The sequence below is a fragment of the Sceloporus occidentalis genome, unplaced genomic scaffold (genome assembly GCF_023333645.1).
Source record: "Sceloporus occidentalis isolate IW3139 unplaced genomic scaffold, rSceOcc1.0.p SCAF_17, whole genome shotgun sequence".
Lineage (NCBI taxonomy): Eukaryota > Metazoa > Chordata > Lepidosauria > Squamata > Phrynosomatidae > Sceloporus > Sceloporus occidentalis.
In genome coordinates, this window is record NW_028316997.1 from 8,217,641 (window position 1) to 8,242,501 (window position 24,861).

At 38.0% G+C, this 24,861-nt stretch overlaps 1 protein-coding gene across 1 annotated transcript in view; it reads left to right on the forward strand.

Annotated features, from left to right (window-relative positions):
- Positions 1–7,912: 7,912 nt before the first annotated feature.
- LOC149302804 (cystic fibrosis transmembrane conductance regulator) overlaps positions 7,913–24,861 on the forward strand; it is a 48,967-nt gene continuing 32,018 nt past the window's right edge. The window contains exons 1-10 of the mRNA XM_089481991.1: positions 7,913–7,950; positions 9,498–9,608; positions 11,055–11,166; positions 12,731–12,946; positions 13,039–13,128; positions 14,872–15,035; positions 16,223–16,348; positions 22,663–22,909; positions 23,383–23,475; positions 23,604–23,786. Coding sequence (XP_089338117.1) covers positions 7,913–7,950; positions 9,498–9,608; positions 11,055–11,166; positions 12,731–12,946; positions 13,039–13,128; positions 14,872–15,035; positions 16,223–16,348; positions 22,663–22,909; positions 23,383–23,475; positions 23,604–23,786 — 1,380 coding nt within the window. The remainder of the gene's footprint in view (positions 7,951–9,497; positions 9,609–11,054; positions 11,167–12,730; positions 12,947–13,038; positions 13,129–14,871; positions 15,036–16,222; positions 16,349–22,662; positions 22,910–23,382; positions 23,476–23,603; positions 23,787–24,861) is intronic.

A 24,861-nucleotide genomic window follows, 5' to 3' on the forward strand; every position in this document is an offset into this window, starting at 1 on the left:
TTACAGAGTCACTTGCATAGAGATGTGATATATGTATAATAATGATCTCTTGCAGGGGCGTTGCTAGGTCTTCAAAAGATTCGAGGGCTAGAGCCCATAGCAGATTTTATATCACTGGATTGAAGAAGCTCATACACATGGGAAGGCATATACATGCACACAAAATATACCGATCAGCCATAACATTATGGCCACTGACAGGTAGAGAGAATAACACTGCTAATCTTGTTATCATAGTACCTGCCAGTGTGTGTGGGGGGGGATATTGGGCAGCAAATGAACATTTTGGCCTCAAACTTGATGTGTTGGAGTAGGAGATGTGTTGGGCAAGCATAAGGATCAGAGCTACTTAGACAAGGGCCAAATTTAGATGGCTAGACGACTGGGCCAGACCACCTTCCAAACTGCAGCTCTTGTGGGGTATACCCTGTCTGCAGTGGTCAGCACCTATCAAAAGTGGTCCAAGGAAGGAAAATCGGTGAACCGGTGACAGGGTCATGGGTGGCCAAGGCTCATTGATGCACATGGGGGCGAAGGCTGGCCTGTGTGGTCAAATCCAACAGACGAGCTACTGTAGCTCAAATTGCTGAAAAAGTTAATACTGGTTCTGATAGAAAGGTGTACACAGACTGCATTGCAAACTCTATCACCTAAATATTGTTTTAATGTGAATAAGGGGAGTGAAAAAATAGCGAAAATGACCTGTCTATATATTGTGTAATCAAAATTGCAAGCAAATGCCTATATTAGGAAAACAAATGTTAAATGAAAAGTTAATTAACTGGTTTTCAATGGGAAATGTGTAATTTGCATATCAAGCCACAGGTGATGTCATCAACAGGGGATTCCACAGATACACATAAAACACATCTTTTTCCTAATTTAGGCAATTGCTTGCAGTTCGGCTAGCAATGCATAGATTATTTTCAATACATTTTTGTTAAAAATGTGCATTAAGTGAAACGGAGGTCTCCAGTTATACATCCCAGTAAAGGAGCTAGGATATATACTAAAGATACTTGCTATGTAATAAATAAACATATCCTTCACAAAACCTTTGCATTAAATGACATTACGTCCCTGTTAACTCTTCATTTCCATGTTTAACTAGTAAATGTTAGTGCTGTCATCTTGTAGGTTAATGGCCTAAACTATCAATCATATCAATCCTCAGAAGCAGATTAAAGAATGGTTTCTCTATTGAAAGAACTGGAAGATTGTTTAATCTAGACTGTCCCATTGAATATCTCAACCAATTGTGAAGTCGCCTGAGCGCACTGAAAGATCTCTCGCAACTACTCACAGGAATAGTTAGAGTAATTTGAATAATAAATTACAGTTAGCAACATTAAAGGATCAAACTGTTGATAGATCTGATCCCTTGACAGATGTTCACCATGCAGTTGTTTCTGTGCAAAAAAAAAACCCCCCAAAAACTCAGCTAAATCCTCAGACAGGAAGTTTGGCTAAAGGGGACTGCATGCCTGTATTCCTCTCATCAGCTCTTTTTTGATGTTAGAAAAAAATATACATATATATAGTAGTGGAAAAGAGCTCCTCACCCTGCTGCCTTGTTTATATGTGTCCATTCTTGGAGTGGTCACTGTGCACACTGTGCAATTCCAAGACCACAGTGCACAGACATAATAGCACAATACAGTAAGTGTTAGGTCTGTGATTGGTCTCTCGAGACCTTATCAGTCCTGATGTCTGTCTCACTACCGCGAGAGCTTAAACCTCCGATCAGGACTGGTACAAGGATTTTTGCCACCATAAGCAAATCCTCATTTTACTACTTCTTGGCTCGACACCTTGTATCCTGCCCCTTTGTGCCCCGCCCACTTATGCCCTGCCCCCACTAGATTTAAAAATTAACCCCGACTTTTATACCGCCTTTTAAATATTGATATATATATATATAGATATATATATATATATAGATATATATATATATATATCAGACTCCCGCCATCACTCAGGGACATTTACTCACTTCCTGACAAGTTCATTGCCACATACGGTGGTATAGCATAACTCCTATAATTATATAGCAAGCCAGACACAGACAGTTTTACAGCGTGACTCCTGTCATTATATCATGAGCCATACACAGATGGTGGTACAGCATGGCTTCTATTATTATATAGCAAGCCAGACACAGACGGTGGTATAGTATGACTCCTGACATAATATAGCAAGCCAGCACAGACAGTGATACGGCATAACTCCCATCACTGTATACTGACCCAGACATTGATGGCAGTACAGCATGGCTTCTATCATTATATAGCAAGCCAGACACAGAAGGTAGTAGAGCATGACTCCTATCATTATATAGTAAGCCAGATACAGACAGTGGTACAGCATAACTCCCATCACTATATACTGAGCCAGACATTAGGATGTTAGATATCCATGTCTTGAATGGGTTAAAAAGTCTCATTTGATACAGATGTTTGACATGGTTTAAATGTTATCTATAAAATAATTACTATAAAAATCATGCCACTGTAAGTGATAAAGACATGCTTCTGTCTCCAATGCCTGTATTGGCAGTACGTGTTAACTTTATTTTTGTATTATTTTATTATCATTCCATTACAGTACAAAAACACAAAGATATTTCTCACACTCGTTCACTTTTACTCATGCTTTCTCACACTCACTCTTACTCAGTCTCTCTTACACGCTCTCACTCTCTCAATGTCTCCCTACCTTCTCCACCAATCGCGTCTTCTTTCTCTGAGCTCCGCATCCTCTCGTGTTTTCGTTCTTCACCTACTTCTCCGTGAACCAGGTCTAACGGTGCACTTCAGCAAAAGGGCGGCGCATCCGGTCACACCCTCTTGCCCGATAAAAGGATTGATTCCTTATGCAGAAGTGAACCAGGAGGCCTGGTTCACAGAGAAACAGATAAAGAAAGAAGACACGGAGAGAAGCGGGCGAAGATAGAAGAAATAACAGGCAAGAGAATAATATGAGCTGTGGGAAAGGAAACAGGGAGGCAGTGGCAGTCAGGTAGGTAGGAAGACTCCTTCCGGGAAAATGCTCCCCAATAGATCTGCTCTCTAGTCGGGTGCCTACCTTGCTAATATGTAGCCTCTTCAATTCAGGCACAATGTTCTGGAAGACGAAAAGTTCCTCTCATATAAGGAAGAAAAAAAAAGGATGGCAGCTTCAGAGACTCTGAGCTATACTTTAGACCCAGAGTCTCCCTTTGGGGCTATGGAGTTGAGATTCAGGGCTTCAGTCCCAGGTCCCCAAGTGATGCCACTGACCTCTGGTAGCATCTAATGGCAATTATTACACCCAATTAATTTTTCAGACATTAAGTACTAGGTTTTGTAGAATCATCTGTATCTTTGATTTTCCCAAAATATGTATTTTTTAATTATTAATTTGAAATGTTTTACATATTGTAAAAAGGAAATAGAACAAATAAATGAGTTTGTATATAAGCTCTGAAATTAAATTACTAAACACAGTATAGCATTGTTATGAAACATAGTATCCCCAAGACAAGGTAGTGGGAGTGTACTAAGGCCACACGTACGGTGCAAATTCTTGGAGGTATGTGTGCCTGTCTGACATAGTAGATCGTGCAAACCAGTTATGATTGTACCCATCTACTCAATCTTTCACCGGCATAGCCTGTATTTCACTTTTACAGTCATCAGAGTACAGTACAGTACAACTAAGCTCAAGAACAGTGCTGTCCAACTGGTACCATCATGGGAATCTAATCTCATTCATGCACATGTCCCCAAGCTTAAATTTCTGAATGGCTTATTTTTATGTGCATGAAAATAATGGATAATACTGCGGTGTTAATAATGTAGCCTTTTCCGTTGGGCCAAAACAAGCCAGACCTAAATGATGTACCTGATTTGAGATGGAATTAATTTCTTTTCTTTATGTTACCAAATCTAGTCAAACCTTCTCCTTGAGATGAAACGTAATATACATTCAGGATACCATACAGGCATACCCCCTTTAAGGGCATTCATTTTAAGGACACTCACGAGTAAGGACATAGCATAATCATTCACCTACTTACCTATTCTTGCTTTCGAGAGCAGACACATAACAGCATGACGCCAACAAGTCAGCTCTTCTTTTGAGCGCCGTTTGAGTGTTTTGTGGTGGAAATGATCTGATGATTGCAGTGCAGTACATGTATTGACCAGCGGAAAAGAAGTAGTGCTTCACTTTAAGTACATTTGTTTTACTTGCATACTCAGGACGCCATTGAGTTAATGCTGGGTATGCCTGCATTGTGAGATTGAGTAAGTGACATCTTCCAATAGCAATGCAGAAAACAGGGTATTCACATAGTGATTGCAGGAATAGAACCGGGGACTAGGATTCATTTTCTAGTCTATATACTATTTCTAGTTCCCACACTACATGACTAGTTCCCAATGAACAGGTTGATCTGCCTTTTTGGTAATCAGCCCAGTTTCTGAAATAAGCTTATTCAGGGATATGATGGAGGAGTGTTGTCATGCAGACATACAACAACAACAAGGTTTATAAGAGCTGTCCTTAACCCCAAAGTGAAACTATCACCTTAAATGTCTGTGGTTTCCTATACAAGTGTATACAATTTGGCTGTAATCCTCTCAAACTACCGGTAGTTAACATACCAGATTCTAAACAGGAACTCCCACCATTTTGGTTTTTTTATTCCTAGTATCAGAATTTACTTTTTAACAGTTTTCATTTTCACATGATATAATATTTTCAGGCAGATGCATATTAACCATTTGTATATGTTCTAGCTATGTTATCTTAATGCAATATTAGACAAGCACCCTGACTCCTTATCATACTGTATGTAGTTTACAATAGCTCATTGTTTTTCACACAGACGGACACTCTGGCTAAAGAAAATCTGCGATGAAACTGACTTCATTAGCATTCCCATAAAGTGTGGTAATTGGGCAGGGAAAGAGGATTGATTATTAATTTATTAAAGGAAAAAATATTTTTCTTTGAGCATACGAGACGGTACTGTATGCAGTAATGCTGTTTATCATTGAAAAAAATCTTGCTGATCAGGGGAGATCAGGAGATTTCCCCAGCCATTGAAAAGCATTGAAAAATTGTATAGTCTTTTGCTAACTGGATGAGACACTTACAGTTCACACATTCACAGAGCTCAGTCTTCTCATAGCACATTCTGTATTGTTTTAAGAAAACCCCAGCTTTAAAATTATAATCCCCATTTACATCGCTGGCTCCAGTTTTGCCTTCAAAGGCATAATACACTTCATCAGTCCGAAGAGTAAACTATGTTGCCGTAAACTAAATAAACAAGCCTTTTTTTTGTCTGGGGCATTTCATTGCTAAAGCTGGAATTTCTCAACTGTGCAATGCATATCCAGTCTCAATAAAGAGATTGAACACTCCTATTTATAGGAGCATTAAAAAGTTAATTGATGCATGAGAAGACATACTTAATGCCAGACCGCAGATGATTTGAAAAAGAAAAGTGTATTTGAAGAGTTCTTGTATGTCTGTTAAGAAGTTCTACGTGCATTGCCACAATTAAACTTATGATGTGTTTTCTATAAATAAAACATACAACACATCAAATAAAATGAGGCAGTAATTCTGGCTCTATAATTATGCAGAAATTGCGCTTTAGAATTTTCATGAATCAAAGCTGGCATGCATTCTTAAGGAGAATATCACATAGGCCACCTGGAAAACATCCTTATTGGGATAAATCCCAGTTTATATGTAAATCATAACATCAGCTACCTTAATTTCCTGCACCAAGTATCTGCATGATTATTCCTCCTTATTAAGTTTTCTCTCCCCTGTTAAAGAGTAAGACCCATGGAAAATTATTTCCCTGTGAGCATACAATATGCTTCAGTAATATACGATAGCTTTTGATCCAGGGAGTAATCTGATTGCGGCTATGGAATCAAGAAGGTTTTTTTCCCCTGTTGTGGCATAATTGGTAAATGCCCCAAGTAGGGTTTTTTTCCTTCTTTTGGATCAACTTTATAACTTTAGTACTAGGTATGTGTGAAAGGATGATCTTGATGGACTGAAGACTTTTTTTCAACCTACTATACTATTGACAAAAATTGATTGTATCTCATTTTGCACCAATAAACTTTCTCTATCTTTGGCTCAAGCGGCTGCCATTTTTGTAAGCCACGTAAGATTTTGCATGACCTTCCCTGTTCAAACAGCACACTGAGTTTATTCTTTATGGCAGTACTAATGAAGTCCATTTCTCTGTAGACTTTCATTAGTCAGTGTGGTATTGTATTGTTTATCACATGCAGTATGTTTATATAGCAGATAACCAAACTAGAATACATACAAAGCGCTAATATGCATTATTTTTTATTATTTTGAAAAATTTATTATAATCTGATACTAGTAATAAAAACATTGTCAAGAGTTCCACTTTAAGTTGTTGATTGATTTCGATAGCCTCTGTAAGTGTTAGGAAACCAGAAGACAACTTCAGGCCAGGAAATTGATTAATTAATGCTAGTTTTGACATCAAATCAACTTAACACTAGCTTAAAAACAGAGAGTACAAATGAAGTGCGCTGAAAGAACAATGAACCTTGTTATATTAAAAGTCGTGACATCACCAATTCCCCTTTAATATTTTTACAGCTGGAGCAAAATGCATCATCATGCAAGAGGTGTGGCCTGCTTCTTTAGGACTCACCCATATTTGATTAAGCACATCACATAATTTGTACTGACATTTAAGAGTCGGTACAGTATGAGTCAGGAGCAGACAATTGTGTCTGCAAGCAAAATGCACAACCTTCATGGAAAAAAATCATCTAGCTTGGTTAAGAATGGAAGTTTTAATGTGAGAATTAAGAAAGATTGATATAGGTGTATTGATCCAAGAGACAATCTCATGTGTGCTAGGAGAATATCAGCGTTCAGATCGCGTACGTCTGATTGGCCTCCTCCACTAGAATAGTGCAAGGGCATACTGATGTATGCTCCCTGCTTTCAGCAGAGACTGCTGGGGAGGAGTTAAATGGTACAGATGCCTAATTTATTAACTGAAGTAAATACCTGCACTGATTTGGATGCAGTAAAATGCACTGGAATGTACATGGACTTCAATGTACATTCAACATTAAAATAAGTCTGGGTGTTCTTTTAAGAGTTAAGTTGATGGTACTCGCTAAAAAGCTAATTATTTATGAAACAAATGTTCTACTTTATACATGTATTTCAGGAAGTTCACACATCTATTGTAAATAAAAAGTTGTTGCTGTTATTACAAAATTCTATTCTACTTATAATATTGCTTAATGTTTGCATTGCTTTTTTTGTTTTAAATCACCCTTATGAGTTCATTTTAATAGGTTTGTTTAGCATTTCCTATACACATCACCTGATCATGCTAAGCAAATATTGCGTCCAATAGTGAAACGTTATGTCGCAGATGAATTGTACTCGCATACAATCATTCCTTTACGTCGGATCTTTAAAGCACTAGTTTTAAGAGCCTCTTGTATTTTTTTACTTGAAAGAATCATTACTTTGTATGTTTAAATGAAATAGTCTAAGCAATTTTAAACACTCATAAACGAATACCCATCGCTGATGAGTTGTAAAAGGAAGAAAATCATTGCTTTATTTGTTCAGCTATCAGATCTTTTCTCCCCAGAGCTTTTGTGTAAACAATAAGGACAATTAGACAGACGTTTACTTGTATGTACTACAAACAGGACTGCAGAGCGTGTTGCTATTTGAAAACACTACGGTTCCCCGGAAGGTTTTATTAGTGCAAGTTGTCTTTCTAAATGTATTGAGTCATCGGAGATGTTTACAAAATGTTACTTTGATAACCATATGTAAGGTCATCTTTAGAGAGAAATATATTAAAGGGAAATTGCTTTTTTTTACCGGAATGCCGGAATGCAGTATAATCAGCTTACATGTGAGCATGTAGGTCTCTTTCATCTCTTTCTCCTTTCCTCATTTTGTTTGATATCACACCATCACATTCGTTTAGTGAACCTATCTGGCCAGTCCGATTAGATATAGATAAATTGATAGGTAGATAGGTAGATTTTGTTCTAATGAACTGGGAAAGAGGTGCAAAGTTATTTATTAAACCGTTATGGAATATTTAATTTGGGGATTTTTTAAAAATTGCTGTTTAAATATACTATTTATGATTGGGTGCAATAATCTATTGGCCAGCCCGTGGTGGATTGGATCCTTAATTTAAATCTTCAGTAAATTAAAATCACATTAATGGGGTACTCAATTGTCCCATGCAGCCCTTCCAATGTTGTTAGAAGTTTAATAAGCACTAACTTACTTTTAGGAGAAGCTGCAGCTCAAAGTGAGTGGTGAGTTAGTGCGCATATGATGGCTCTCGTGTCGTTTTAGAAGTACAGTAACGTACAGAAACAAGTGTTTCTGTGTCTATATAATACTTTGAATGCCCCCAGCCCCCTCCAGGATCTGGCATGTTGGAGAGCACAGTCACTAGAGGAGACTGCACTTGGATTGTGTAAAGTGTGCTTTCAACAACTGTGCACTTGCGCAGAATATAACTCTCTTGATATTCATATGTGTACGACCAATGAAAAAGCTGAAGTATCACACAAGTTGGCCTAGGAAATCATATAAATTGTGGGTAACCTTAAAGCAGATGTCTATACTAAACATTTTAAAAGGGGGACATCGGGAAATAATAAATCTCCCCTTAATAATACATTTTACAAGGTATTTTTGTTTAGTTATTTTTTGTCACATCCAACCATTGAGTTATTTGCGGCTGACATCCCGGATTTACATGCTCCTCGTTCATAGATATTTGATCAGCTGGAGGCATTTTACCACCGGCCGTGTTTTCTCCAATAAAGCGGTGCTCTTATGTTTTACGGTTTACTCTTAAATAAAGCATAACCCAGTAAAGATTTAAAAGAGATGATTTAAAAAGCAACAATATTTTATGGCAGCACAATTCAAATAAAAGCGATTAATATGTTAATCAATTAAATGTTAACAAGATTATATTACGAAACAGGTTTATTTCTTTTTTTGCTGCACGGTAGCTTCAAATATCTATGTTTGATAATAACGATCAAAGGCAACCTGCAATCTTATCATGCATATTGTGCTTACAACATTAACCAGCACACGCTTGGCATCCTCTTTCTTGATTGCTGCTCATTTTGTGGCCTTTTATGTTTTTGAAACACGTTTTGTAATTGGTGTAAAAAAAAAAAGGAATAGCCCAATGAGGGATAGCACACTGACAATTAATGCAGCTTAGTTGAAAATTATTATTATTGAAAAAACAGCTTTTACATAAATCCTAGGTTCCCTGCTTTATCACTGTACCGTATTGATCCCATTTGGCTGAGCAAAAGACCCTTTCTCTAATTTTACTGATTCATCTAAACTCATTTGATCTAAACACTGACAGGTATGTTCATGTTTACCAATACACTTTGAGTTATATTTTTGTTTACTTTCAGCTGGACAAAGCCAATTTTAAGGAAAGGGTACAGGCAGCGGCTAGAATTATCAGATATTTACCAAATTCCCAGCGAAGATTCTGCAGATAATCTTTCTGAAAGGTTGGAAAGGTAATGTGACTATTATTATTATTATTATTATATTATCTATAATGCCAATATGGGTATACTTGTAAAGAACTGTAAAGGGATGTTAAAATCCAATTGCCTTATATTAGTTATTCCTAACTGTATTTTGAGAGCCTTTGTTTAATACAGGCGGCTGAGTACTACTGTTTATTCAGACCATCATCTGAGCATTTCATCTGTTATTTTCATCTGCTGTTACCTAATAGGTATTACTAATTAATCTGCCTGTGATTTGTATGTCAACTTAGAATGATGCCTATTTATAAAACATTAGCGGAACTTTCCATCCTATATATGCATTGTATTTTTCAGGATAAGATGTATGTTTGTATGTAAAGAATTCCTTTAATCATACCATTGATGGTTGTTTGGTGAATGTAGGCGTTTTTTCCCATGCTTTCATAAATGGCGTGTTTGGAGACATCATCAAGAATCCTTAAGAGACACTTAAGTCACTGTATGCACTTTCATGCATAAGATTGCTGCATGGTCCCTTTAAATTTGTATGATGTCCCCTTGCAAATGCTGAATCCCCCCCATATGCATTCCTCTTTTGCCTGCACCGCAGCTATTTTCCGTGCAGGACACGTGTTTGGTCCTACCCATCTCCTTGCACGTGACATACTTGATCAGTTCCAGGAACGCATCTCCTGGCACATGTGGCAGGGGTCTGCTGGGACCCCCGTGCCCAAGCATGGAATATGCTTCTATTGATTTCCGTGGGAGCATTTTCCTGCGAGTATTAAGATGTTCTGCAATATATAATATGTTGTGTTACATTTAGGTCACATTTACCTGCCTGCCTCCCCAGCATTTAGGATTACAACAGCAAATATCTCACTGTATTCTGAAAACTTGCATCAATTAGCATCTCAGGCTGAGTTGTAATAAATCCAATTGTGCTTTCAAATTGCCTAGAAGTACACACACATATATTTTATGTATAAACAACCTACAAGAAGAATGTTTGAAAGTTCTGATACAATTTGTTTCTCCGTCCATAGATAAGATGCCATTGTCAACAAGTCATCTTTGTGTGCATTGTTACAAGTTAGAATAGTTCTCCTTTGTTTTCTTCTTGCTGGAGACTGGATGGACTCCAAAAAGCTTTATTTGCCTATTATTTGTGCATTGGTCTTAAGAACCCTGGCAGTTTTTTATAAGAACAAAACAAAAACATACAATGTGACCTTTAGCTAAATTAACTCCCTGCCGTGAGATATATAGCTAGGTTTTTAAATCTACCAAACACATAAATAACTGACGCTGAACTCGCGTTATCAAGGTGATAAAGAATGAGGCTCATTGGTATCTAAATGATGTGTTTAATTAGCATATTTACCACGGGTGTTAAAGTTGCCTTGGGAATACTTGTGTAACCTTTGCTCATAACGTTTTACATTTTTTTAATATTTTATTTTCTTCTAGAGAATGGGACCGGGAATTGGCAACATCACAGAAGAATCCTAAATTAATCAATGCACTGAAAAGATGTTTTTTATGGAAGTTTATTTTTTATGGTATTTTATTATATCTTGGGGTAAGAAGTCATTCTATTTTTTCTAATAATATTTTGTTTCCGTTAATGTAAACTTAAAAGTTTAATTCACACTAGATAGACACAGTCATTATTATTGTAATTGTTATTATTTTGTAAATTAATTATATATTGAAGTGTGATTATGTATGTTATACATGATAAACACGTGTGCATCTGCAGATGATGCAAAATTAGAAAAGGCAATATATAGAATGATGTAAATGCCAACTCCAGTTAAGTGGGTGAGATGGTCTTTCATGAAATCTCACTCATTATAATGTTATTATACATGATCACTCACAATTTATCAATAAATTGGTAAATCCCAATGCTTCAACTTAACCTGCAAGCCTTGTTCTGAGAGCTTCTGGAATGGTCCCTAGGAAAAGAAAACATTCCTGTACACATAGCTATTAATGTCTTGGTTGTACATGATGACTGTAAGAAGTGGGATTCTGTGACTTTACATGGTTTAGTGGGGTCTGGTACACTTCTACATTGTTAGTTTAACCAGGGTTTAATCTATGGCTGCAGATGAATTACAATAGAAATGAGTACAATAAATATATACTTTCCCTACTTTTTTATATACATTTCCAAATAAAAAAAACATATTTTGATATATTTTTACAAGGTACTTTTGGTGTCTTTTTTATTTGTGTTTGCATGTACACTGATCAGCCATACCATTATGGCCACTGACAGGTGAAGTGAGTGGGATATATTAGGCAGCAAGTAAACATTTCATCCTCAAAGGTGATGTCTTAGAAGCAGCAAAAATGGGCAAGCATAAGAATCTGAGCTTTGACAAGGGCCAAATTGTGATGGCTAGACGACTGGGTCAGAGCTTCTCCCAAACTGCAGCTCTTGTGGCGTGTTCCCGGTCTGCAGTGGTCAGTACCTATCAAAAGTGATCCAAGAAAGGAAAAGTGATGTACTGGTGACAGGATCATGGGCGGCCAAGACACATTAATGCACGTGGGGGGCGAAGGCTGGTCTGTGTGGTGAAAGCCGCAGCCCAGTCAAAGTGCCCATGCTGACCCCTGTCCACTGCTGAAAGAGCCTACAATGGGCACATGAGCATAAGAACTGGACCATGGAGCAATGGAAGAAGGTGGGCAGGTCTGATGAATCAAGTTTTCTTTTCACGTGGATGGCCGGGTGCGTGTGTGTCACTTACCAGGAGAACACATGACACCAGGATGCATCCATGCAGGACTCACCTCGCAACTTACAGGACTTAAAGGATCTGCTGCTAAAGTCCTGGTGCCAGATACCACAGCACACCTTCAGAGGTCTAGTGGAGTCCATACCTTGAAGGATCAGGGATGTTTTGGAGGCAAAAGGGGGGCCAACACAATATATATAATTTGCATTCAATAAATGCAAAGTCAGATTTAGCTCAGTACGTGAGAAGTTTGGACTCTATGAAGGCTAAAACCAAAGTAACTAATAAGTGAGAGATGTTTAGTAGCTTGCTTTATACATGTTATGCCCTGCAGCATTTATTAATGTGATTTAGCAGTTATGTGTTCTTAACATTACATTACTTTTTTTCTTTCAGGAAGTCACAAAAGCAGTTCAACCACTTCTTCTCGGAAGAATCATAGCATCATATGACCAAGACAATTCTTTTGAGCGGTCGATTGCTTATTATTTAGCAATTGGCCTTTGTCTACTTTTTGTAGCGAGAATGCTGCTTCTACATCCTGCTATTTTTGGTCTCCACCACATAGGAATGCAAATGAGAATAGCAATGTTTAGTTTAATTTACAAAAAGGTAACTATTTGCTGTACTTACAATGGATTTGTGGTTTGTCTATTAAGTACATACATATAATGTATAATACATGTTTAATTTTATTTCCACAGACCCTAAAACTTTCAAGCAAAGTACTGGATAAAATAAGCACAGGGCAGCTTGTAAGCCTCCTCTCCAATAACCTTAATAAATTTGACGAGGTAAGAAATCAGTAAATATCTCTATTGGCTGCCTGCTACATTAGGGTCATATATGTAACATGAACTGAAAAAACTAAGTGGGAGACCAAATTTTTGACAATTTTTATATCGAGATACAAATTAATTATCTCTTTATCATTGGCGTAGCCTTCACAATTACAATCATCAGATCATAAAGCAGCTCTGTTAATACAAAATCAAAGAACAAAATGTTTATACCTTTTATTAATAATTGGATGTAGAATTTACAGAGTGTCAGATTTACGAACCAGAGATAAGTTAGAGATAATTAGTGCAGCCTATCTATCGATTTCAAGATAAGAGCCCATAGAATATATGTGGAGTAAGTAAGTAACTTTCATCCCTGATATTAACTTCCTGTTCTCCATAACAGTAAATTAAATGCTTAACATTTTTACAGGGCAACCAATTCCGTTTTATTGACGTTTTTGGAAATGTGGGTTAAGTCAAATTCATGCTAGAATCCAAAGTCAACATTATGGCAAATAAGACTCACATCTGCCATACTTAATTTATGTACTGGAAGGAGAGGCCATTGTGTTTCACAATAGGGTGCTGTCCGTGGTGCTAGAAAGGATGGTCTTGGAATGCACATATAACTAGACACCCATTCGAAATACTTTGCAATATGTTATACTTATATTGTTGTATAGTCTGTGTGCATACTGGCTTCAAGGCAAACAACAACTCCATCAATTATTTATTAATTATTATTGAAGTTTACTGAGGCATATAGATCTTTATTACTAATGTCATGCTGATTAAAAAAAATAAGCTTGACTTTGAAATAATGTAATGAAAATATCGACAAATAATGTATAACAATACACTTTGTGTTGTATGTTGTTGTTCTTTAAGAGTTTCACTTAACGTCTTACGTCTTCATGAAAAATACACACTGTATGAGAGAGACTGAGAAAATATACTTTCAGTCTTGGCTAATTTGGAGTTAAAAACCTTTTCATAGGTAGTACATTCATTACTCTAGCTTACTTCGTTTGATTTATGAAGTATTCAGAATGTGCGTTACAGTTCAGAATTGTGGGAATAGTGTGTTCGAGTGTTCATCATGTGATGTTTCTGTTTTGGATACATTAACCATGCCACCGAAAACGGCCTTCTTCTACGATCCTCCTGCCTTTGTTTATGACTGCTCACTGTTGGCATGCAATAAGGCTTTTTCATGGGTGTGCCATGGATAACACGTTATATTATGTGTGATACATGCCATCTTTATCTCTTTCTATGCTTCCTTAAGCAATGATCTCACATAGAGTATATGAATGCACTTCCCAGTACAATTTTGATAGTTTACAAAAGGATTGTAATGTACCTTGGGTTGTGAAATGCCAAGTAAAAGTTTTTGGAGCAATGAAACACTTACATTAACCACTTTGTTTTTCATTGGGCATGTGATTTTGAAGTCAATCACATCGCTAATAAAACTTTATAAGATATCAAACGTAAGTTAACTTCCAAGCTGTGTAGCACAAGTACATATCTCTGCCCTCCTGAACAGAAGCCCTCTAGTTCTTGCGGATCCTTAACTGCCATGGACATGATCTAGCATGATAATATGAAAACGTTTGAGGGTTTTCTCACTAAACTGAGTGTTTGCAGTTGACATGATTACAAGTAGTGAGACTTTAAAGGGAAATATATTTCATTACTAGTAACCTGAGGCAGTGGCTCCTAACCCGTGTGCTTTTCCTGCTTTTGTAGGGTCTGGCTCTGGCCCACTTTGTCTGGATTGCTCCACTGCAAGTTCTGCTGTTGATGGGTCTGCTTTGGGATCTGCTGCAAGCTTCAGCATTCTCTGGTCTTGGATTTCTTGTTATAATTGCCCTATTTCAAGCATGGCTAGGACGCAGGATGATGAATTATCGGTAAAACGATGGCTAATTCCTTCCAGTTTAATGGGAAACCAAAATTATTGTTATACTTTTATTATGTGAAATTGACTATTATCCCTCACGCATTAACACAAAAATGTAAATTGTGGTTTTGGTGGCACAGAAGAACGCAATATGTCCAAATGAAATTTATGATACCTGTTAGCAGACTGATTTTCACAGAGGTACCTTCATTATTGCCGAAGCAGTTATTTCAAATCTAACGTCATTCTACGTCTTGCTGTATGAATGCTGGTGCAATAAAATCACACAGCGTTCTGGACATTCGTAAGCATAACAATATAAATTTGTCAGGCTGGAAATTGCTTTTCATCGTTTCATATAACATAATCTTCAAAAGGAAGTATAGCTTTATAGATCTCATTCATACCCATTGTTGCTCATAATTTATTACATTCATATTGAATTTATTGTTTATTGTGCGTGATCCTGCAATCCTGGCTTTCCAACCTCCCTTTACTTTTTGTTCTATCACGTGTTGCACAACTAGGGTGGTGATTACACCGTGGCACCTTTTGTTTGAACAACACCAAGATATTACTAACCCTTTCTAATACAGTTCTGAAAATCAATAGCTCCATATTAACATAATTAGAATTATGTTTATAAGGAAACACAATACAACGGATGTGTGTTTTAATCACAATAATCTATGTCAGCGCCTTTTACTTCATGCAATGTAATCTGCAACATTTCAACAGTGCAGGAAATATGCTACCAGGGACCAAGAGAGGGCTAACATCATACGGCCTGGGGGAAACCAAGCCAGTTGCGCCATTAAGAGAAGAGATCAGAACATATTTAGGGTAGCAAAGAGGGGGCTGCATAGAATAGGGGCCCATTATAGAACCACTGAAAGGACCCAGACATAAACATTGCATAACATTTTAATGCCGTTATGTCCTTATATATATTTCATTTTCTTGTGAGTAACAACTTATCTCTAGTTGAAGAGAGATGTACTAATAAGATGCTCATTCAATAAAAGGTCAGTGTGTGAAAAAGAAAAAAAGAGAAAAATATTGCATATAGTATGTTATATAGAAGAAACTATATGACCTAGCTGCAACCAGCCAATATTATTCAGAAAAGGTAGACTGTATTTGTGCACAGGCTTATATGAACTTCCTCTTGACTCAGTGCCCGTTTATGTTTTACAGAGACAAGAGGGCAGGGAAGATCAACGAGAGGCTTGTGATCACATCTGAAATTATTGACAACATCCACTCAGTAAAGGCTTATTGCTGGGAGGATGCCATGGAGAAAATCATTGAAACCATACGGGAGTAAGTCATTTTCAAACTAAAAGAAGTTGTTTTACAGTAATGAAAGTTGCTGAGCTTTGTATGACCAAGTGTTCATCAACTTCATATCACTGGGAGATGTGGGCTCAAAAGAAAAGCATAGGTCAACCAACTGAAGTAATTGGTTTAAATATAAACATCTTGTGTCTAATGAACAATAATTAAAGTTTATATCACTATTACAAAATTTGTTAGTTCGGCCAAAAAAGAAGATGGACCCCAACAATACAAGCAATAATGAAACCGAGAACTTATAAGTTTTGTTTTTATTTCTTAGTTTTTTTCACTCTGTCAAGTTTTCTCACATTCACACTCTCTCTCACACGAGCTCTCTGTTAATGTCTCCGCCAACCATTTCCATGTCCCATCTCCTTTTCCGCAGATCCGCTTCTTGTCTTGCCTCTCCTTGTTCTTCTGTCTTCTTTCCTCTTACTTTTTTCTTGGGCCACTTCTCCCTGCTATCCACTCTGTTAACCTGGCCTCCCGGAGCGCTTCTGCAAAAGGGCTGAACTTTCATGCACACCCTTTCCACCAATTGGAGGAACGGGGGAGAGGCTGTCCCAGTGGGGTGTGCTGCATTCGCGTGTGCAATATTCTGGACTCAAGGAGTACTTCCGCGTACTTGAGGGTACTGAGAGGGTGTGCTTGGAAACTCCACCCTTTTGAGGAAGCACTCCATAAGGCCTGGTCAACAAAGCGGATGCAGATGATCAAAAAGAGGCAAGAGAAGAAGGAGCTGCGGAAAAGGAGACTGGGACACAAAAATGGTCGTCGGAGAAGGTAGGGAAACATTGAGAGGGGGCATGTATCAGGAATATTCTTGCATGCATCAAGAAGATGGGAGAAACAACCACATTTCTGGGACACTTGGGGCCTCTGAGACAACACAGGAGAGGAAAAAACGCACAAAACGACCCCCCAAAATCTGAATATTAATTTAGGAAAATTTGCTCTGAAAAAACCTCGAGCAAATACGGTATGTAACTCCTTGGGAAGAATTACAAATATATTCCTCACTCACTGTCCTTTAAAGTGTTAATCACAGAATAAGGAGACAAAAACCAAGTATTTAATTTATGAAGTAAAAAATTAAATGTGTGTGGGTGTCCATAAACAATTAGTATGATGACATGCCATTTGTAATTCTTTCACGGAATTTATAAGACTTGTAGATATACATTGTCTGTCATGAAATATGCATGCTTATAACAAGATGAACTCTGGAGACAGACCTATTCCCATAGGCCTCACAATATAGTTTGATTTACTAAAATATTAACTCTCTTAACTGTTATAGAGGACAGTTGTTTTATATAGCTTTTGTAACGTATCCAACAGTAAACATAAACAGATTTAAAACCGGAATTCTGCCCCAGATATAACACAAGAAGATTTTACAAGATCTGGACAGGCATAGACCTTTTATATGCATCAATAACATAAATAGCTGGCATTATATGTTCTGGTGGCGTACTGGTTGATACTGCAGCTTCTCATGGTATAGCTGGGAGATGTTTCTTCCAAATGTGCAGAATTTTCCTTTTGGGACACGATCAGGACTACCCTCTGGCGTGGGTGGGCTGACTTGTGGGGCACAACCCCTATTTAAGGAGTAGGGTGTTGACCTGGAGAATCCTGAAATTTCACGTGAAACCCAGAGAGTTCCCAGGTGGGGATCCAAATCATTAAAATATAGGTAGTCATAGGTTGTCTCCATTCTCCAACTTGATCAGCAGCATTAGTGTCACGGACTGAGTTCAAACAGATGACTGAAAGGACCCAGCGCGCCCAAAGATTGTGTGCAGGAGTCACAGTGCAGTAGTCGAGTTAGACAGGGCCTGGTGGCAGGGTGACCACACTCACCCAGGTGTTGAGCACCTAGGGTTGTGCAGCCAAACACCAGCGCCCTGATATAGCAGCGGATGAAGTCCAGAATGAAACTAAGTGATATCCTGCAGGCACCCTGGAGCAGGCATGAAACGTATCACTGGAATCACGTGCAGGATGCTGCAGGCTGGGAGTATGGAAGCTAAGCAAAGGATATAGCAGAAACATAACAAGCAAGGGACAGGGAGACCAGGCACGAAACATAACCAGACAAGATATACATGTTACAGGGCACTACAGTGAACCAGACAAGGAATAAACATTACTAGACAAGATATACATGATACAGGGCACAACAAAGAACAGGGGACAAGGCAAGGAACACAGGGGAAGGAGTGAGGAGCCGGAATCCTCGGACGCTTCTCCTTTAAGCAAGGATAGGCCATATTGACTAGGACAAAGGGAGAGGAGAGAGGAACCAGAATCCTCAGATGATACAAGGAAGAAGGGCAAAGGTACATAAGAGACAAACAAACATGAATACAGGAACTAGCCTAGAACTATATGATAACAATTGGAGATTCCGTCACATCATATGGCCATAGTATGCTTAGCCCACCACTACGCCAAAGTACTCCAATGACGGTGGGTCCTAACGCTAATCCCTGCTGACAGCGGTATGAAACAAACCAAACATGTAATCAAAACACATAGCACTGAGACATACCTTAGACTGAAGACTGAGACAAACAGAACACACAGGTGGGGCACACCTTATAAAGGAAACAGAGCTGAAGCAAAGAGCTGAAGCAGAAGCAAGGAATGGAAGATCAGAACAGAGCAAAAGGAAATCCAGGAATGGATCGAAGCAAAACAGGGAAACTGAAGCGAGAGCGAGATATGCAGCTCCGCAGCCTGGGCAGAACGTGACAATTAGAGCCTATACTACATATAAGGTTGCTTACGACGGGCGCAATGTCAATATATTATGTTAAAATAAAGACATGGACAAAGAGGCATGGAGTTATTGAACACTTTGAAAATAACACATATGAACCATCTTATCAAACTAGTCTCTCAGTACTAACAAAGGTGTAGCTCAGGCATAACATCCCCTGCACGGTGGTTACTCTGCTTGTCACTTACTGGACACCCAGTCCGCGTGATTCCTGCACTTAGCTACTTGTGCCAGTGCCACTCGAATGCCCGTGCACCAAGCAGACCTGTTAATGCTAACTGCTGGTCTGTTTAACATAATACCCAGGCAAGGTCTAACTACCTTAACACATTAAATGTACCTGGGAATTAAGATGCAGGTTACTGGCCTGTTCTAAGATCTCCAGCCTTTGTAACTGCTCCCTGTACTGCCAATCCTACTGTGCACCGATACGGACTATTCAATTCTCTACAATAACATATTATCAGCACAACAGAGCTGGGAATACCCGCTACACAGATAACTATATTTTAAATGAAACTTTGTTTCAAGAACACAATGCTCAATACATTGGAATTCAAATATTATACTTACAATTGCAATCATATTACTTAAAAAAAAAAAAATTAACGACAATAACATTTAAAAAAAAAAAAAATCTAATATGAAATTAGGAAAGTAAACCAATATTTTTAAAAATGTATTTTAAATGTTACTAGTAGTGAAAAAAAAACGAGTGAGAGTTCCAATTGAAATATTTGTTTTATATATTCCTTGAGTCACTTAAAGTTACTATTTGTTGTGATGTTACATACAGTTTTACTGTATGTAAAAACCTGTGGAAAGTAAACATATCTGGGCTTACAAGTTATTTTTTTTAAGTGGTAGGAACATAAATTGCGACATAGTGTTGATCCAGTTTATCCTCATATTTGTCTGAGTGCAATCAGAGGAGTGTCAGTGCGAGAGATGAAATGTAATGTAAATGATTCACAGATAGCATGCCACTATCTGTATTAAGACCTTGGTAGCCATCACAGCTAAATTCATTAAACTACCTATATACCGTATTTGCTCGATTATAAGACGAGGTTTTTTTCAGAGCAAATGCTCTGAAAAATACCCCTCGTCTTCTAATCGGGGTCGTCTTCTAATCAGACCTCAAATAGAGTCTGATTAGGAGACTAAGATCCAGATCCCCCGCACCGCTGCAGGGGACCTGGATCCTCCTGTCACACACCCCCCCCCCCCCATCATACACACACTTACCGGTGCTTCCTGCTGTATTGCCGGGGCAGCGGGTTGACGTCTACGCGATCCGCGTAGACAACGTCCGCTGCAGCCGGAAGGAGGTGTGGCTAGCAGCGGGGGTTGTCTGCGTCCGTCGCGCAAACCTTCCCCGACTGTCAGAGATCAGAGTTCCCCGCACCGGTGCGGGGAACTCTGATCTCTGACAGCCGGGGAAAGTATACGCGACGGACGGATACAAACCCCCGCTGCCAACTCCACCTCCTTCCGGCTGCAGCAGAAGGCGACGTCAACCCGCTGCCCCGGCTGGAAGCACCGGTAAGAGAGGGCTGAGAGGGGAGGGGAGGGGAGAGTGTGTGTGTGTGTGTGTGTGTGTTAGTTAAATGGGGGTATAGGGTGTGTGTGTGTGTGTGTGTGTGTGTGTGTGTGTGTGTGTGTTAAATGGGGGCATAGGGCATTTCTGGAGTGGCGTTAAGGGGGCATTTAATAGAGCACTCTGCCTCCTGAAATGCCTTATACACCTATATGCCACTCTGCCCCATAATATGCATTTTAACCCCCTAAATGCCAGAATGGGATATAGGGGTATAAGGCATTTCTGGAGGCAGAGTGGCATATAGGGGTATAAGGCATTTCTGGAGGCAGAGTGGCACATAGGGGGTCAAAAGGCATACCATGGGGCACAGTGGCATATAGAGGGTTAAAAGGCATATCATGGGCCACAGTGCCATATTGGAGTGGCAAGCCTGGGGGCAGATGTGCGTAACTGGGGGACAGGTTGGAAAATACAAGAAATAAAAACAAAAAAAAATATTTTTCTCAATCATAGCTTTTATTAAAAAAAATAGTTTACATGAATTAACATTTACTGGTAAAACTTTTTTCCTTTAGGGTCGTCTTATATTCAGGCTTTTTCTTTTTTTCCTAAGTTAATATTCAGATTTTGGGGGGTCGTCTTATAATCAGGGTCGTCTTATAATCGAGCAAATACGGTATTCTGTGGTATAACAAATAGGTTAATTGTTTTAGAGATATCCAGTTTCTAGTTTATTTATAATAAATTTAGGAATTTTTAGATTTGCAAAAAATGCTGTGCTTGAGGGCTCCAATTTGTTTGGATTTCCCATATAAAAATCAACCTCATAGAGGCTGAGATCAGTTACAGACTGTGGCATAGTCTGTCCTTCTGTAAGGCATCTGAAACCACAATGAGTAACTTAATAATAGTGGAGAGATAATTTAATTTATTAATTTTATTAATGCAAATTCTGAAAACAGTATCTTTTCTTGTCGTACTGTATATGCCTAAAGTGGGATTTCAATATGCACACATTGCCTATTTTATTCTCTTAACTCCATTGTGTAGATTTATTTAGTGTTTAGAACTATAAACTGTAAGATTTTGGAAAAAAGTGACAGATCTGCTTAAGCCATTTGGGAACAATCCATTCAACTGATCTGTCTGTATATTTGTGATCAGCCCAAAAGACAAATAAGTACAAATCATAATTCACTTAAAGTAATATAAAATGATATGGAAGTGATTATCATTTTTTATACATTCTCAAACGACATATTTATTTGTGCTAGTACTGTCTTTTAGTAAAATCGCATAATAGCTATTGCTTATTTACCTCTGATGAAAAGCCCCAAAGCAAATTTGCTTGAGAAACCAAAATCATTTTAATTGCTGACGTGTGAAATGTTAATATTTATATTTCTGTGTTGTAGTTGTCTTGAAGATACTGTCCCGCCTGCATTTCACATTATGAAATTAGAGAGTAAGAAAAAAAAAAAAAAAAAGGGTTGTTTGTGCAAAGTAACACTATGTACTGGCAGCTGGTATTCTGCGATTATAAGGACATGGAGCCGAAGCATGAGACAAATGCTAGATAAATACCCGCCATAATGTTAGGTCTTTTCATCAGAACCATCAAGTTTGAATAGACCTTTTACTATATTGCACACTGGGGGCTTTCCAAGTATTTGTAATCATAAAAGGACATGTTAGTTATTCATTTCAGAGAATATAAGTATTTAGTAGGAGATCGTCAGTAAAAAGCCTGATCCTAGGCCTGTTTGGGGAAGGGCTGCTACCACTGATACGTGGTTGCAAGATATAGATCAAAGGACAGAAATAACCATCTACAAATTTCTCAATATAGAGGAATGATCCTGAAATCCAGAAAAATAGGAAGTAATTATCACTTTGTAAGCTTTGTCAGCTTTGTAATATTTGTATTTGGTTCTAGAATTCAGAATATCCCTGTTTATTTTGATACAGGACAGAACTAAAGCTGACCCGAAAAGCCGCTTATGTGAGATACTTCAACAGCTCAGCCTTCTTCTTCTCGGGCTTCTTTGTGGTGTTCCTCTCTATTTTACCACATTTGCTAACAAATGGAATTTCTATTCGAAAAATCTTTACTACCATTTCTTTCTCCATTGTGCTTCGGATGTCAGTAACAAGACAGTTCCCATGGGCAGTGCAGACATGGTATGACTCGCTCGGAGTGATCAATAAAATACAGGTATGTCCTTACGCTATTACTGCTGCCAGTAGCAATAGTTATTTATCATGAGTTGGTTGAAGATATTTGAGCAATACAATTGACATTGTATTGTTTACAAGAAAGTGAAAGTGAGTATGCTTATGTGGTGCGTTACCCCTAGGTCTGACCTAAGGCAGCACTCCATGACCTACCCACATGGGACAACATATCCCATGATTGGTATTTAGAAACAGAAGCAGTGCAGGCACAGACCTCCACATAAGTGAATGGATGGGGCTGAATCTAAGTCTTTACTCCATGAGAAAATATTAGGACTGGTACTTATTAATGTGCAATATATTTTAGTACATATAATTCATAATTCTTGTTATACTTTTTATACATCCTCTGTACATTAGCCTGGCTTTGATGTCCACCATCGAACAGTGAATGACAGAGGAAATTAAATTACATTTACTTATTTGGCTAATGTCATGTTGTTTATTCAACAGGATTTCTTACAAAAAGAAGAGTATAAATCACTGGAATACAATCTGACAACCACAGAAGTTGCAATGGAAAATGTGTCAGCTTCTTGGGATGAGGCAAGTGTGGTAGCAATAACCTTTATTTAGAACCTTTATTTGTTTATTTATGCACAAAGGAGTAGAGCAGCAGTGATTTTATTTTTATATTAATTTTATTTTTTTATTAATTTTAATTTTTTTTACAGGGAATTGGCGGGTTCTTTGAAAAGGCAAAACTTGAAGCAAATGGAGACAGCGCTCCTAACGAAGATCCAAATCTATTCTTCAGCAATTTTTCTCTGCATATCACTCCTGTACTTTCAGACATCAATTTTAGGATAGAAAAAGGGGAACTTTTGGCAATTGCTGGGTCTACTGGAGCTGGGAAGGTAAAGTTATGAACTGGATGAACGAAAATAAATTTTCAATCAAATTCAATCAAAACCGCATAGTATTAACTTCTATTATTTCTTCTAGGTTACTTAGTAGTGGCAACAAAAAAAAATCAAGAATAAGAATAAAGCTGAATGTATTTTTGCCGGTTACTAGTGGAACCCTAGGTTTCCATTACAGTAGCACACCCCTTATTTTATTACACAAATCAAACTTTTTTTTTGCATTGCAGTAGGAATATGAGCATTTCTCATACCTCCTCAAATTTCATATATTATGATGAAATGTTACTTCTCCATACGACATGAAGCCATTAGAGAATAACGTTTCAGAATAACCTCGCAAGTCCTCTCCCCTTTTTTGCATGAAAGGAAATGAAATTCCACACGGGTGTCTCAATTATTTTGTAGCTGGGTGCAAAGTGTTCTTTTAGCAGTGAGTGACGTAGATGGATTACTTCAGCTGATCTACTAAAAGATTGATGTTCCTCACATGTCCTCCTGTTGTGTACCACTGACCCTAACTGGAAACTGATAAGACATATAGGATTGCTTCACACATTAGACATATTTTAAAGTTCTCAGCTTTGATGACATCAGCAGGCTACTAATTAACTAGGCAATTACAGTAGGTATGAATTGTAGTCTCTTGTCTAGGAGTTGTGCTTGGTTTTTCTATCTGATTATATAATATATTACTAAGGAATAGAATATTACAAGGTGACTGAAGCACTAAAATGCATAGTCGAAAAGACAAATGCTGAACAGAGAATTTCTCATGCAGTTATAGAAGTACATGTCATTTACAAGGTCATGTGTCTAATGCTTCAAGAGGCATGTCTGGGATCACTCCACAATGTATACAACCTTTGTACGTCGTTATTGCGCTACACAAATAAAGGTGCTGTTCCATCAACGCTGCTCAATTTGTAACTACATTAAGTATTAGAAACATAATTTCCAGCACTATTAATTAACCAAACCTCTCCTAGAAATTGTTACATTATCCTAATTTTGTTTGGAGCACCATATGGTCATGTGACACAAAACATGGCACTGATAGGTTATTGCC